Raw genomic sequence first — 15,392 nt, 5'->3', positions numbered from 1 at the left:
TGGCATTTTGGATTGAGGAAAAAAAAAACAAGGTAGGAACAGGCTCTTCAGAAGATTATTCCTGAACTGTAGCTGTCTTTTAGGGACATTTCAGTTTCTTCCAGGAGTCCAGTACAGGTTCACATCTTCCACATCTTTGCCTCTGTGATTTTCTTGTTTCCCAAAGAATCTGCTCTGTGAATGGGGGAAAATAGGCAAAGGCAGAGCCTTTTCAAACATTGGTTTCCCTGGGGAATACGGCCACATCCAGTCAAACTCACATTGCCTATATACCACCCTGGAGTTGTCTTTACCTTTCTCATAGAAACAGTGTCCCAGGAGCAGGGATTTTCAATTGAATAGTTCAGTAATGCTCCTGCATCCAGTTATTTGAATTCTAGTAACTAGACTACCCAACGTGAGCAGGTGTGCCTGGGGCTAGAAGCGTTTGATGACAGGCCTCTGTAAACTCTGGGGAATCGTGCTAATTTTATGTACTGTATTTTCTTTCTGGGCATAGGTAAGAGGGGAGAGCAGGCTGGCAAAGTACATTCTGAGAGTTTTACATTTTTAAGGGCTTATCTGCAAGGCTAACCTTGGTATGTATCGGCAAAGCTGGGGGTAAAGACATCAGTCCTAACCCTCACAAAGACAACATGCATTTGCTTTTATTTCTAAATGCTTTCACTGCCCCCCCTTTCCCCCGTCACGCATACCCAGTTGATTCAGAGCAAGTCCAGGGAGCATACCTGATGTGATGTGAGTGTGTACAGCATCTGTTACCAATCTCGCTGCTCCCTGGAGATGTGGTGGTTCTGTTTGGAGGGAAATGAACCTTGGCTGTCCCAGCAGCAAAGAGGGTCCCAGAACCCTTTCGGGTGAGGGAGAGGTTCATGACTAAATGCAAAACTGGTCTGCTAAAAAAAGAGTTTGGAGTGTTGTTACCTAATTTCCCATTTTCACTGTCCAAATGAACTGAGACCTTTAGCTTCTCTCTACCCAACTTGGTCTCCCCTCCTGTCTGATTTGGCTCCCAAACTCAGGATCTGTGGTTTGATCATCTGTTTTTGTGCCAGCAGGGGTGACAGTGGAAATACAGTTGCCTCATTCCAAGATAACTGTCATAGACTTTGCTTATTGCTAACAGGCCACCTGGTACAAAACAATCTCAATGCATTTCATCAATGATGTCATGATATATTTAAGTTTATAAGTCACGTGAGCCTATATTCTTGGTGACAAAGTACCCATCCAGGGAGTAACAACAACTTTGCACTTTGAGGAGTGGCATTCCATATCTCTGTAAGGCTAGTGGGGTAGCAGGGTTTTATTTTTATTTTTTATTTTTTTAAAGGTATTTGTAAGTGCTTACTGTGTGCTGAGTACTGTTCTAAGCACTGGGGTAGGTGCAAGTTAATCAGGTGGGACCCCCTCTGTCCCACACGGGGCTCACAGTCAAGTAGGGAGAATAGATATCGAATCCCCATTTTACATTTGAGGAAACCGAGGCAGAGAGAAGTTGAGTGACAAGCCCAAGATCACACAGAAGGCAAATGACGGAGCTGTGATTAGAATCCAGGTCCTCTGTCTCCCTGGCCTGTACTTTATCCACTAAGCCACTCTGCTAGACCACCTACCCCTGCAACTCTGGGGTCTTGAGGTTGTTTATCTTGGTGCCCTGAGTCTCTCTCTCAGCACTTCCAGCCACCTTTCCAAGATTCCTTTGCTCTCAGGGCTGAGCTGACTCCCTGGAACACTGTACGGTGGAGCTCCCCAGTACCTGTGGAGGCTGCTTTGGGTCACGTCTGGCTCCAGGAGGCCCCTTAATTGCTCAGAGCAAACGAGAGCGACTTAGAGCTGGGTAGGAGAGTAACAGCAAACCCGCAACAAACCCGCTTCACTTTTTCAGTTCCTCCATTCTCAAGCATTTATTCTAGGTGTGCTTAGAAGCAGTGTGGTCAAGTGGAAAGACCCCAGGCCTGGTAATCAAAGGACCTGGATTCGGATGTGCCCCAGCATTTAGAACGGTGCCTGGTACATAGTAAAGCACTTAAATACCATAAAAAGTCACTTTACTTCTCTTTGCCTTAATTTCCTCGTCTGTAAAAATGAAGAATAAGCCCTCCTTCCTCTGACTTAGACATGTGAGACAGAGACTGTGTCCAACCTGATAATCCTGTATCTACCCCAGAGCTTGGAATACTGTCTGGGACATAGTAAGCACTTAACAAATACCATTTTTAAAAAAATGGAGTTTGTCTTGCCCTGCTTTCTATATGCACTTGGACACTACCAGGGTTTAATACAGGGATTGAAGCCTCCCCCCAGATCAAAGAGTTGACTTTGTTCCTGCAACCTGTGCTTTGACACAGGTAGTGGAAGAGGGGGCAGGAGCTCAGAATATATCAACATATGAACATAACCATATGCAGACTTTAAGCTCATGGCAGGGAATGTGTCTGTTTATTGTTGTACTTTCCCAAGTGCTTACCACAGTGCTCTGCACACAGTAAGTGCTCAATAAATGACTGAATGAATGAATGAACCGTATATCCTCCATTGCCTCCCTATATATGTGTATATATATGTTTATATGCATATATGATGTGGAGGTGGATGGAGGTGGATGGGCAGCCATTGGAGGTTCCTGAGGAGGGAGAACTGAAGAGAACATTTTTGTTGATAAATGATTTGTGCAGCAGTGTGAAGTGTGGGTGGGAGGAGGGGGTGAGACAGGAGGCTGGGGGGCAGAGAAGCGAGGAGGCAGATGCAGTAATCAAGCCCGGATAGGATAAATGCTTGGATCAGCATAATGGCAGTTTGGATGGAGAGGAAAGGGAGGATTTTAGCAATTTGTGAAGGTAGAATCGACAGGATTTGGTGACATTGAGTATGTGGGTAGAATGAGAGAGGTGAGTCAAGGGTAACGCCAAGATTATGGACTTGTGAGATAGGGAGGATAGTGGTATTGTCTACAGTGATGGGAAAGACGGGGGAGGATGGGGTTTGGGTGGGAAGATAAGGAGTTCAGTTTTGGACACATTTGATTTGTGGTGTTGGCAGGACATCCAAGTCTTGAGAGATTGCAAGGAAGGAGAGAGGTCAGGGCTGGAGGGCTTGGATTAACATTGTAGCAGTTTGGATGGAGAGGAAAAGGTGGATTTTAGTGATTTCGTGATTTGCCTGCTGGGTGATCTTGAGCAAGTCCTTAACCTCTCTGTGCCTCAGTTATCTCATCTGTAAAATGGAGATTAAGACCATGAGTCCCATGTGGGACATGGACTGTATCCAACCTGATTAGCTTGTATCCTACCCCAGCGCTTAGTTCAGGGCCTGGAACATAGTAAATGCTTAAGAAATGCCATTAAAAAAAAATTTGGGAGCAAAACTACTGTCAGTCTCCAGCACACTCACTGGTGCTGAGGTGAAAGTCCGACATGGAGGTGGATCCCCAACCGCATCACTGTCCTTCCTGTAGGGGTGAGATGGAAATCAGAGCATCACAACATCTTCTGGAGGAGTGCAGCACAGGGGATCCTAGCCCTCCAAGGCTGAACAGAACTTTGCTTTGTAAAATTCAGTCCGAGGACTCCACACCGGGAAAATAAAACTGAGATCAGGGCATCACAACATCATCTGGAGGAGTGTAGCATAGGGGTTCCTAGCCCTCCAAGTCAGAGGAGAAGTTTGGTTTGCAAAATTCAGTCCAAAGATTCCATTCAGAGCAAATAAAACTGAGACATGATTACCCCTTTCACAGCAGAGCCCTTAACATATGATTGATTGATTGATCCATCCAAAATTTAGCCAATTCATGATGGTCTTGCTCTGGCCATGGGGGTCAAGGGCTGGGGCGGGGAAGCAGAACACAAGATTGTGGTACCAAAAGACTTAAGATTCCCGTCTCTGATCTTTCTCTGGATCTCAGGCAAGTTTGTTCTAAAGCCTATGCCTCAGTTTCTCTATTCACCAGGTGGAGAGCATACCAACTGGCCTGACGATGACCCTCTTGCATAGAATGGCCATAGGATAAATTTTAGTTGGCCAAGAAATATGTACCCCAAGCAGAGGATATGTCTTGGCTTTGATACACTTGAAAATTTCTGGCAGCACAAAAGTTCCTCTTTAAGAAAACTAAACCCAGATTTAGTCACCAGGCACCATGACATCACTTGGTGGTTTTTCTGTGTTGTGTTTTATACCACCACTTCCTGTTGTGCACCAATTTGGATCTGTAAAGAGAGAGCCACATGTTTCAAATACAAGTTAGATCTTAGCATGAGTCTTCCCTTTTCTCAGCTTTTCAAACCGTTTCTCTCATTGCAGGAACAGTGAAGCAGAGGCCTACATTCTGAGAGCTGTGGATTTAATTTACGATTCACTCTATGCTAAAAGGATGAAAATATGGGACTTAAGTTATCCTGCCTGAAAGGTAAGGCTCTCTTGTGGCATTGGCTTCCTGTGGGAAGCTGGGCAGTGGCCACTAAGATGAAATAACAAAAACAAACCAAGGGCCTGTAAAGAGAGAGGAGGAATAGAGGCAGTCTATCCCCTCCAGGCTTGGCTGGAGGGCGGGGAGGCTGCTGACCATTTCAAGGTGGTGGCAAATGATCTAAAGTATTTTTAACTATTATATCCCTGGTTCTTATGCCGAGGGTTGCAAGAGAGGCTCTGAAGTCAGCGCTCTCGATTCCCCACAGAAGGGAGGCTAAGGGATGATGCCGGTGGATGCCAAAGGTTCTGACCTCACCTTCCTCTTGCATGACACCATGTTTCCCCTTCCCCAGTGGCTAGCTGGGTCACCTTAGACAAGACCTTGGACAACTTCTCTGGGCTTTAATTTCCTCAGTCATAAATGGTAACATCTGCTCTTTGCTTAATTTTCACCGGAATTGCCACAGTTAAAGAAAAAAATGAGCTCCCAAGAGAAAGCCACTTATAAGAGCTGTGGTACTTGTTCAGTGCTCACTATGTGCCAAGCATTGTACTAAGCACTGGGATAAATAAAATCAGAAAAGACAAAGTCCCTATTCTACACGGGACTGTTAACAGTCTAAGGGGATGATATTTAATCCCCATTTTACAGATGAGGAAACTGGGGTTCAGAGAAGCGAAATGATTGCTCATGGTCATAAAGCAGACAAGTGGCAGAGCTGGGATTAGAACCCAGATCTCCTTGCTCCTAGGGTAAGGAGAGTAGATATATCAATCGATCAATTATTTGTATTTATCGAGCGCTTACTTTGTGCAGAGCACTGTCCTGAGCACTTGGGAGAGTACAGTACAACACAGTTGGTAGACACGTTCCCTGGCCACAATGAATTTGCAGCCTAGAGGGGGAGGAAGACATTAATAAAAATAAATTATGGATATGAACATAAGCACTGTGGGGCTGAGGGTTTGTTGAATAAGGGGTGCAAATCCAAGTGCAAGGGGAACGCAGAAGGGAATGGGGAAGACTTCTTGGAAGGATGTGCTTTTAATAAGGTTTTGAAAGTGGGGAGAGGCTATTGGATATCTGGAGAGGGAGGGCATTCCAGGCCAGAGGCAGGATGTGGGCAAGTGCTCGGTGGTGAGATAGATACAGCGAGTAGGTTGGCATTAGAAAAGCAGAAGTTACAGGCTGGGTTGTAGGAAGAAATCAGGAAAGTAAGGTAGGAAGGGTTTTATATATATATATACACACCCACATCCACAAATTCCCCCATCTAGGTCTGCTCTCACATCACCCAATCCCATTGCTCCCAGGGTGGGAAGTGGGAGAGGCCCCTTGGGTTGTTAATTAAAGTCGTGGAGCACCAGAGTTAAGAAACTCAATCTATCCCAAGAATTGGAACGATTCTAGTATTCAGTGAGAGAGTGGGGCTGGAGACTGAGGTATATAGCATCTGCAGCCCACTCTCCAAAATTTTCTGGGCACGAAACTCACATCACCACTGCTTCCTGGGATGACTATTTGGACCCAGTCAAGTGGTTGAAAATAGAGCCAGAAGAGGCGAGGCCAGAGTGATCAGGGAATGGTTAAGAGAAATGAAACTAAAAAGAAGAATCTCTTCCTCTTTCTGGTCCAACACACCTACCCCCACCCAAACCCCAAAACCCATTGGTCTATCCATCTGTGAGACGGGATTACTCCCTCCCTTCACTTCCCTCCCAACTCTTTAGTCTCTCTCGGAGAATGCTAGCAGTAGTCAGCAGCCTCCGACTTCCTTTGTTTCCCATCACTTGCGAACACTTGAGAGGGCAAGAGGTATTACCTCGAGGCTGTAGTTACTCTTCTCCGGTGCCATCTTGATTCCGCTCGTGATGCCGGGTGAGGTGTACCTTGTGATCCATCGTGAAGTGCAACCAAAGGAACCATGTGAATTGAGAGGTAGCGTGCTTCGGCGGACTAGGCAAGGGACTCAGAACTCAGAAGCAGTGGGTCCCAATTCTGGCCCTGTGCCGTAAAACAAGCCATATAAGCTGGTTGGGACTCAGTCTCCCCCTAAGTGGACGGACAATACTCATCTACTTAAACAATAATAACAATCCCCAGAAAGCTGGCCAATTGTGAAATGCTAGCGAGATGGCAATAATCAGGGAATGAAAGTCCTGTCGGCTGTGGACTGTAAGCTCCCTGTAGACTATTAACTCTTTTGTAGACTGTAAGTTCCCCGTGGGCAGGGATCATGTCTCCCAGGTCTATTACATGGTACTTTCCCAAGTTCGCGGTACATGTTCTAGACCGTAAGCTCACTGCGGGCAGGGAATGTCTGTTTATTATTGTATTGTACTCTTCAAAACACTTAGTATAGTGCTCTGTACACAGTAAGTGCTCAATAAAATATGACTGACCGACTATTCTGTGCACAGTAAGCCCTTCTTCATCATCATCATCATCAATCGTATTTATTGAGCGCTTACTATGTGCAGAGCACTGTACTAAGCGCTTGGGAAGTACAAATTGGCAACATATAGAGACAGTCCCTACCCAACAGTGGGCTCACAGTCTAAATACTAGTGATTGATTGATTGATTGAGGGAATTAAAGTTAGAGGGATAAGTACCCAGTTGCTGCTTAAATTCAGACAACGTCAGTTTCAAAAAAGAGTGGGAAAGCCAAGGGTGGCCATGTTAAACGGGAGGTGAGTTTCTTCTTCTCCACTGGTGCAGTTGCGAACTATATGGGCACAGAGTCATAATTTGCTAGAGCTGGAAGTAGTTTATGGGATTTATTGTTCTATTTAACTAAAATCTAAATTTGCAAGGAGCGGAGTCCATCTCTTGCACTTTGGTGAGCATGAAGTTGGGGCTGCTCTGAGAGAATGCCTAGGGGGCGGGGGAGGGGGTGTTCTGCCCACCACTAAGGCAGCAGTAGAAAGATGTGAAGTGAAGAGAGTGGGGGTGAAGGGAGCTTAGCTGGTAACAAGAAGGCTTGTCGGGTTGGCCCTTGGCAACAGCAGCCTAACCACAGACAGTTGATGGGACCGTCCGCCAAAGAGGTGATTTATTTTCTTTTCGGCTTACAAGTAAATTAAAGAAAAGAATGATCTAAACCACCCTTTCCTGTTGTGATGGCAGCCAACAGCCCCACCTGGATAGGCCAGTTCAGGGCGACTCCTCGTTAGGGCGATCAATCAATCAATCAATCGTATTTATTGAGCAGATGGCTGTTCAGTCTTCCCAGGCATCGCACCCATACAGTCGGCTTGGCGTGGCCTGGGATGAGCCAGTTAGCTCTCGAGGAGCCTGGCCAGCAAATAGGAGCCCGGGACCCCTCCTCCTCTGTATGTGGTGCTCCCACTTTCCTCCTCTGAATGGAAATGGGGCTACAGTTTGCCTGGTTCTGGTCCGCAGGATTTTGATGGCAGCAGCTCTGCCCGCTCTGTAACATCAGGGGAAGCAGCACGGCCTAGTGGATAGAGCACAGGCGTGGGAGTCACAAGGTCATGGATTCTAATCTCGGCTCTGCCACTTGTATGCTGGGTGGCCTTGGGCAAGTCACTTCACTTCTCTGTGCCTCCGTTACCTCGTCTGTAAAATGGGGATTGAGACTGTAAACCCCATGTGGGACTGGGACTGTGTCTAACCCGATTTGCTTTTATCCACCCCAGCGCTTAGTACAGTTCCTGGCTAAGCACTTAACAAGTACCACAGTTATTATTAGGGCATCACACTGGTTTAGAGACTCATGAACCACCCGCAAATCTCCTTTCTCCCCAGGGCTTTCCCTGCGGGTGCAGTGCCTAGGCTAAATCAGAATGATGTACTACCTCAACAAGTCAGTATAGTGTACAACTTTGGAGGCAGGGATTGTGTCCAACCCAATTTACTTGTTTCTACCCCAGCACTTAGTACAGTGCCTGGCACATAGTAAGCGCTTAAACAGCTGAGCGGAAAGAGCACGTGCTTGGGAGTCAGAGGTCGTGGGTTCTAATCCTGGCTGCCACTTGTCAGCTGTGTGACTTTGGGCAAGTCACTTCACTTCCCTGTGCCTCAGTTATCTCATCTGTAAAATGGGGTTTAAGACTGTGAGCCCCATGTGGGACAACCTGATTACCTTGTATCCACACCAGTGCTTAGAACAGCGCTTGGCACGTAGCGCTTAACAAACACTATTATTGTTATTAAACAAATATTGTAATTATTATTATCCAGAAGGGTGGTGGGGAGGATCATGGGATAGAACTACTTGGCAAAACCGTAGTTCCACTCACTCAATCCAAGACTGAAGCCAGGCAAGTCACTTCACTTCTCTGTGCCTCAGTTACCACTTCTGTAAAATGGGGATTTGAAACTGTGAGCCCCATGTGGGACAGGGACTGTGTCCAACTCAATTTGCTTGTATCCACTCCAGTGCTTAGTACAGTGCCTGGCACCTAGTAAGTGCTTAACAAATACTATTATTATTATTATCATTATTATTGGTTCCAGGGCTGATTGGTCCCAACCCAGATATTTCCAAGAGGGGTAGGGTCCCTTGGGTCATGGGACCTAGTGCTCCAACTCGCTGGGGACAGCCCTGGAAAAGAAACTGGAAAAGGGAGAAATAGGATGCAGGGAGATTAACGGGGAAGTGGATGTAGTAGTCAAGGCGGGAAATAATGAGTGCTTTTAGACCGTGAGCCCACTGTTGGGTAAGGACTGTCTCTATATGTTGCCAACTTGTACTTCCCAAGCGCTTAGTACAGTGCTCTGCACACAGTAAGCGCTCAATAAATACGATTGATGATGATGATGGATCAGCAGAGAAGCAGTTTGAAGAGGAAAGGGCAGGTTCTAGAGATGTTGTGAAGGTAGAACGGACAGGATTTGGTGATTAGATTGAATGTGTGGGTTGAATGAGGGAGTTGAGTCAAGGATAATGGCAAAGTTAACAGGCTTCTGAGACTGGGAGGATGGTGGTGCTGTCTTGAGCTGCAGAGCTGTTTCCTCCTTTCTCCCCATCTCCGTCCTCCACCACCACCACCTTCTTGCTTGGAGAGAAAGCCCTACTGGCTTCAGTTCTCCAAGTTAATGTGTGTGTTGTGGCCCTAACCCTTTGGCCAGTGCTGTGTGCTCCCTCTCAGTGATGTTCTCTTTGGCTCTCTGGAAGGAGGTGAGGAATTTTTCAGTCCACACAGTCCCGCCCTCCCTCCCTTTCTTTTCTTCCCTCCCTCTCTTTTCCTCCCTACCGTCCATCCCTTTCTTGCAAAACTGTAAGATCCTTGAGGGCAGGGATCATGTGTACCAACTCTGTTGCCTTGTACTCCCAAACTCCTAATGCAGTGCTCTGCACACAGTAAGCACTCAATAAATACCATTGATTGATTGATTTTGCTATTTGTTATGTGCTTACTCTTTGACAAGCCCTGTACTAAGCACTGGGGCTGAAACTGAAACAAAGTACCCTAGTCTCATTTTTCCCCTCACTCTGCCATCTCCACTTAAACTTCTTTTCCTCCCTCAATCCATCAATAGTAATTAGTGATCAGTGATCAGTGGTATTTATTCTGTGTTTACTGGGTACAGAGCACTGTACTAAACACTTGGAAGAGTACAATACGAGTAGGTAGACATGATTCTACCTACTCTATTCTAGAGTAATAAATATTACTCTACTATTACTCCATTTATTTATTTATTTTACTTGTACATAGCTATTCTATTTTATTTTGTTAGTGTGTTTGGTTTTGTTCTCTGTCTCCCCCTTTTAGACTATGAGCCCACTGTTGGGTAGGGACTGTCTCTGTATGTTGCCAACTTGTACTTCCCAAGCGCTTAGTACAGTGCTCTGCACACAGTAAGTGCTCAATAAATACGATTGATGATGATTCCTGTACATAAGGAGCTTACTGTAAAACTTTTTCAGTGTGTGCAATAGAGTAACTGTACCCTCAATTGCCTACTTTACTGAACTTTCCCAAAGTGTTTAGTACAGTGCTCTGCATACTTCAGGAGCTCGATAAATACAGTTGAATGATTGATAGATTCTGGATTTTCCAGGTCTTTCAGGAAAACTCTTTGGAAACTGAATATCATATTGGTCTGGGAATTAAACATGCAAATGGGTAACAAATCAAAGAAATAGGATTTAAATCAATACAGAGAATTATTTCCAAAAAGTAAATAGGAATTTTTGGACACCAGTACCTAGAAACAGTGCCAAAGAGGAAGAAACTCCTTCTGGGCAATGAATGTATTTCCCAACTCAGTTATTATAGTACTCTCCCAAGCACTTAGTTTAGCGCGCTGCAACCACTGCTCGATAAATATCATTATTGATTGAAACACCTGGATTGAGTCATAATAAAGTAACAACGGGAAATTTGGAGGTGTAAGCCATTAAATCTGGGAGGAGCAAGCTGGGTAATGAGAAGGTGTTTCTTAGTTAAATGAATTGTAATTACTGAGAACAATTAACAATAGAACAGCTACTCACTGACCCCACCCATTTTAATCAACTGTCCCCACCCTGCATATCCTTTCTCACTGGTTTTAGACCCACCCCCACCCCACATGGCATTATTGTAGCCTGCGTGGATTCAGCAAGATCTTAAACTGTGGTAGCATGTTTCCCTCCTTAATCAATCAAACAAGCAGTAGTGTTTATTGAGCTTTTACTCTATGCAGAGCACTGTACTAAGCATCTGGGAGAGCGCAACAGAAATACTAGGTATTATCTCCGCCCTCAAGGAGACTATCATTAAGTGGAGGAGACAGACATTAAATAAATTACATCTAGGGGAAGCAACTCAGTATTAGTGCTGTTGGGGTTGGGGAGGAGTACTTAAATGCTTAGGAGGGGGAAGACTCAAGTGCATGGGTTACACACTTCTAAGGGCCGGGGTAGATACAAGGTAATCAGGTTGGACAAAGTCCCTGTCCCATGTGGGGCTCACAGTCCTAATCCCCATTTTACCAATGAGGTAACTGATGCACAGAGATGTTGAGTGACTTGCCCAGGGTCACACAGAAGACAAGTGGTGGAGCAGGGATTAGAACCTACGCCCTCTGACTCTCAACCACATGGTCTTGCTACTAGGGATGGGAGGTCAGTTGGGATTTGGAGATGGGGAGAATAGTAATCTGCTGGATATGAATGCGGGGGAGTTCCTGGCAGGATGGAGGGGCTGAACAAGGGGGCTACATGAGAGAGACAAGAGCGAGGCCCAGCGAATCAGTTGGCATCAGAGGAGCGGAGCAGACAGGCTGGGTTGTTGGCGACTCTTAAGTGCCTTGTGGGTAGGGAATGTGTCATATTGTACTCTTCCAAGTGCTTAGTACAGTGCTCTGCAACAGTAAGCGCTCAATAAATATGATTGATTGAGAGGAGTGATATGTAGTGGGGAGAGAGCCTATTGAATGCCTCAAAGCCAAAGGTGAGGAATGACTGCTTGATGTGGAGAGGAATGGGCAACCATTGGAGGCTTTTGAAGAGTGGGGACACGTGCATCAAATAAATTCTTAAAAGCTAGAAACTGAGCCCCACAAAGAGGGTCCAAGGGTTTCTTTGGAATTTAAGCTGGCACTCACGGGGGGAAAAGTGAAAACCATTTGACTACCAGATTTGGTTATCTTGCTTTCCTTTGCTTCTGGTATGGTGGCCACTGCTGGCCTTGGGGGATACTGGACATACAGAATCATGGGACTTTATGTGGGAACTCAGCATAATGGAATTATGACATATTTTATGAAAGTCCATGTGGGGCCACCAAACTTAGCGTGTCTTTGCAGGGGGAACCCCTAAACCGTCCCTCAACTGGTTCCCAGACCATTGTGCTCCCCTCCAAGGTCCTTGTGAACATGAGTGCCATTTCTGAGTGACAAACTCGTCAGCAAGAGCTCGGTGGAAAGAGACTTGTCACTAAAAATAAAAGCACCGGACGTGAAGGCGCCCGATGCCTTTTGAGACTGAGCCCCACGTGGGACAGGGACTATGTCCAACCCGATTTGCTTGTATCCACCCCAGCGCTTAGTACAGTGCCTGGCACATAGTAAGTGCTTAACAAATACCATTGTTATTATTATTATTATTAGTAGTAGTAGTAGTAGTAGTAGTATTACCCACAGGGGCAGACCAGATGAGACCTGGACTGCCTAATATAAAACTGGATCACTAGTCAACCTAGTTGCTGCATCTTCGTTGGATTAGAGGACATCCAAGCTTTTACTGGGAGACTGGATCTTCATTCCCCTCCCTCTGCAACTCATAATAATAATAATAATAATAATAACATTTATTAAGTGCTTACTATGTGCAAAGCACTGTTCTAAGCACTGGGGAGGTTACAAAGTTATCCAGTTGTCCCACGGGGGGGCTCACAGTCTTAATCCCCATTTTACAGATGAGGGAACCGAGGTCCAGAGAAGTAAAGTGATTTGCCCAAAGTCACACAGCTGACAGTTGGCGGAGCCGGGATTTGAACCCATGACCTCTGACTCCAAAGCCCACGCTCTTTCCACTGAGCCATGCTGCTTCTCACTCTTACCCCAAATTCTCAGTTTAGTGGGTACAGCACGTGCCTGGGAGTCAGAAGAACCTGTTATATCACCTTGGGCAAGTCATTTTACTTCTCTGTGCCTCAATTACCTCATCTGTAAAATGGGGGTTTAAGATGGTGAACCCCACGTGGGACATGGACTGCGTCCAGCATGATTAGCTTGTATCTATCCCAGCGCTTAGTACAATGCCTGGGCCATGGTAAGAATTTAACAAACACTGTTTAAGTTTAAAAAAAAGCCTCTAGTTCCCACACCTGCCTCACCTATCTAAAAGATAACAGCTCTGAGGTTTGGCAAAAGCCCTGAGAAAGCCCCCAATGCATTTAATTAGCCAGTAAAATGGCTTGGTTTTGGCTGAACCACTTCAAGATTTAGTCTGGATTATTGGTGGATTATAGGGGGCTAGAGTTAAGACATGAGGTGCACAAAGGGATGTTTTGATGTGGACTGAGGGGGGGCATTTTCGCTATGTTAATGATTATTAATTTGGTTTATGCAGGTCTGACAGAGGAGCCATCTGGCTCTGTGGAACGATAACATCTTATTGACTTCAGGGAACAAATTTCCTACATAAGGTTCTAATATACCCGTAGTTTTTGCATAAAAGAAGTTTTCACTACATATTTTGGATAGAACGCTGTTTGGGAATTAGGGAACGTTTTCCGACAGTTTAAGTCTGTCTGGAGAGATTGTTAGGTGGTGTAGGAGGAAATTATTGTGTGCATGCATGAGCCACCTGTCAAGTTGTGTGTATTACGGTGTGAGCTTTCCTTAAATTGGGCATCAAAAAGCTAACTCCTACCCCTGTGGAAGAAGGGAATGGAGTGTATTGCCAGCAATGTCTGAGAATTTATCCAATAGGCTCCCTGACATGTACTCTGGAGCTCAATACGTGTAAAAGCATTGAGCAGAATATATGAAATTACTGTTTTCTGTTTCTCTTTCTCAGACTGCGCATTACCCTCAGTCAACAAGAATTTATCGAATGCCTGCTGCACCAGGTGTTTGAGCACTCTGCCCATTTGCCTCACAGAAAGCTAAACCTAAGGCTCCAAGCCACATCAGCCTTCCTTAGATTATGTGCAGTCCATTTAGGAGGCTCTAGTTTTTACAGTGAACTTGGACAGTATTCCGTTTTGCTAAGAACACTGTCCAGTAAATAATTAAAAGGCCTGCAGCATTCTAACCCCTTGGCTTGCTCCTCTTCCTCAATGAAATTGAGGTATGTGCTCTGGCAACTAAACACTTCAGATGGAGGCTTTATTTTGCATTTTCCCTTCAGGAGATATCTTCCCCTCCAGATACCAAGATAGGCACTTAGTGGGGGGGAAAAAAAATTGTCCTTGAGTTTAGCCCTACCACTGTATTCTGTTGTGGGTCGAGAGAGCTGAGAGATAGAAAGGGCACAAAATGTGGCCATATTTAACCTCTGTGTTCTGGGTGCCAGTTTGTTGGCAGAAGAAAAATAACTAGCCACGGGGTGTTCAGCTGGAACATGGTTAGGTGGGGTTGAAGGTGGCCTGGGTATTATTGCTAAAGACTTTTATGTTAGTTACAGGAGGGAAAGAGGGAGAGAAGGAGCGAGGCACTGAGCAAGTGAGAGAGTGAGTCAAAGAGAGACTCACTCGAGATCATCATCAAACGTATTTATTGAGCGCTTACTATGTGCAGAGCACATAGTAATCCATGATCCATGCCTCTGAACTGGCTTGCAAGTTGACTGTTTTTGTTGGCCTAGAGAAAGGCCTGCTTCTTCAGCTGAACATTTGGCTAATGTGCAGAGAGGAATAAGTGGACTGTTTTGAGGTTGATCATGGCACAGTCGTGCTTGAGCTGATCGATTCTCTGATCTCTTTAGCTCTGTATGTATGGTAGCCTTCAAGCTTTTCCTTCCTCCTGAAGACCCCATGTGGGAATTTTCCCCTCTACAAGTCAGTCAGTCATATTTATTGTGTGCTTACTGTGTGCAGAGCACTATACTAAGCACTTAGCACTGTGCTGTGGAGATTTGGTAACCAAAAGGACAAAGGAGCTTTGGGAAGAAGGACTCATCAGCGGCTGATGGGGATCTTGAATGGCTGAGCCAAAGCAGGGCCAGAATGCCAAGGGTAGCATGGCTTAGTGGCAAGAGCACAGGCTTGGGAGTCAGAGGACATGGGTTCTAATCCCACCTCCACCACTTGTCTGCTGGGTGAACTTGGGCAAGCCGCTTAACTTCTCTGTGCCTCAGTATCCACATTGTAAAATGGGGATTAAGATTGTGAGTCCCATGTGGGACAACCTGATTACCTTGTATCTACCCCAGTGCTTCAAACAGTGCTTGGCACATAATGCCTAACAAGTACCATAATTATAATTATTATTATTCATTCATTCATTCCATCGTATCTATTGAGCACTTACTGTGTGCAGAGCACTGTATTAAGTGCTTGGGAAGTACAAGTTGG

The 15,392-nt window shown here is 45.5% G+C and overlaps 1 protein-coding gene across 1 annotated transcript in view; it reads left to right on the top strand.

The window, feature by feature from the left end:
- C11H16orf74 (chromosome 11 C16orf74 homolog) overlaps nucleotides 1-15,392 on the top strand; it is a 56,555-nt gene that overhangs the window by 5,802 nt on the left and 35,361 nt on the right. The window contains exon 2 of the mRNA XM_038753813.1: nucleotides 4,306-4,411. Within this exon, the coding sequence (XP_038609741.1) occupies nucleotides 4,384-4,411 (28 nt within the window). The 5' untranslated portion in view covers nucleotides 4,306-4,383. The remainder of the gene's footprint in view (nucleotides 1-4,305; nucleotides 4,412-15,392) is intronic.

The sequence above is a fragment of the Tachyglossus aculeatus genome, chromosome 11 (genome assembly GCF_015852505.1).
Source record: "Tachyglossus aculeatus isolate mTacAcu1 chromosome 11, mTacAcu1.pri, whole genome shotgun sequence".
Lineage (NCBI taxonomy): Eukaryota > Metazoa > Chordata > Mammalia > Monotremata > Tachyglossidae > Tachyglossus > Tachyglossus aculeatus.
The sequence above is the reverse complement of the archived record's forward strand: the minus strand, read 5'-3'. Positions and strand labels throughout refer to the sequence as shown.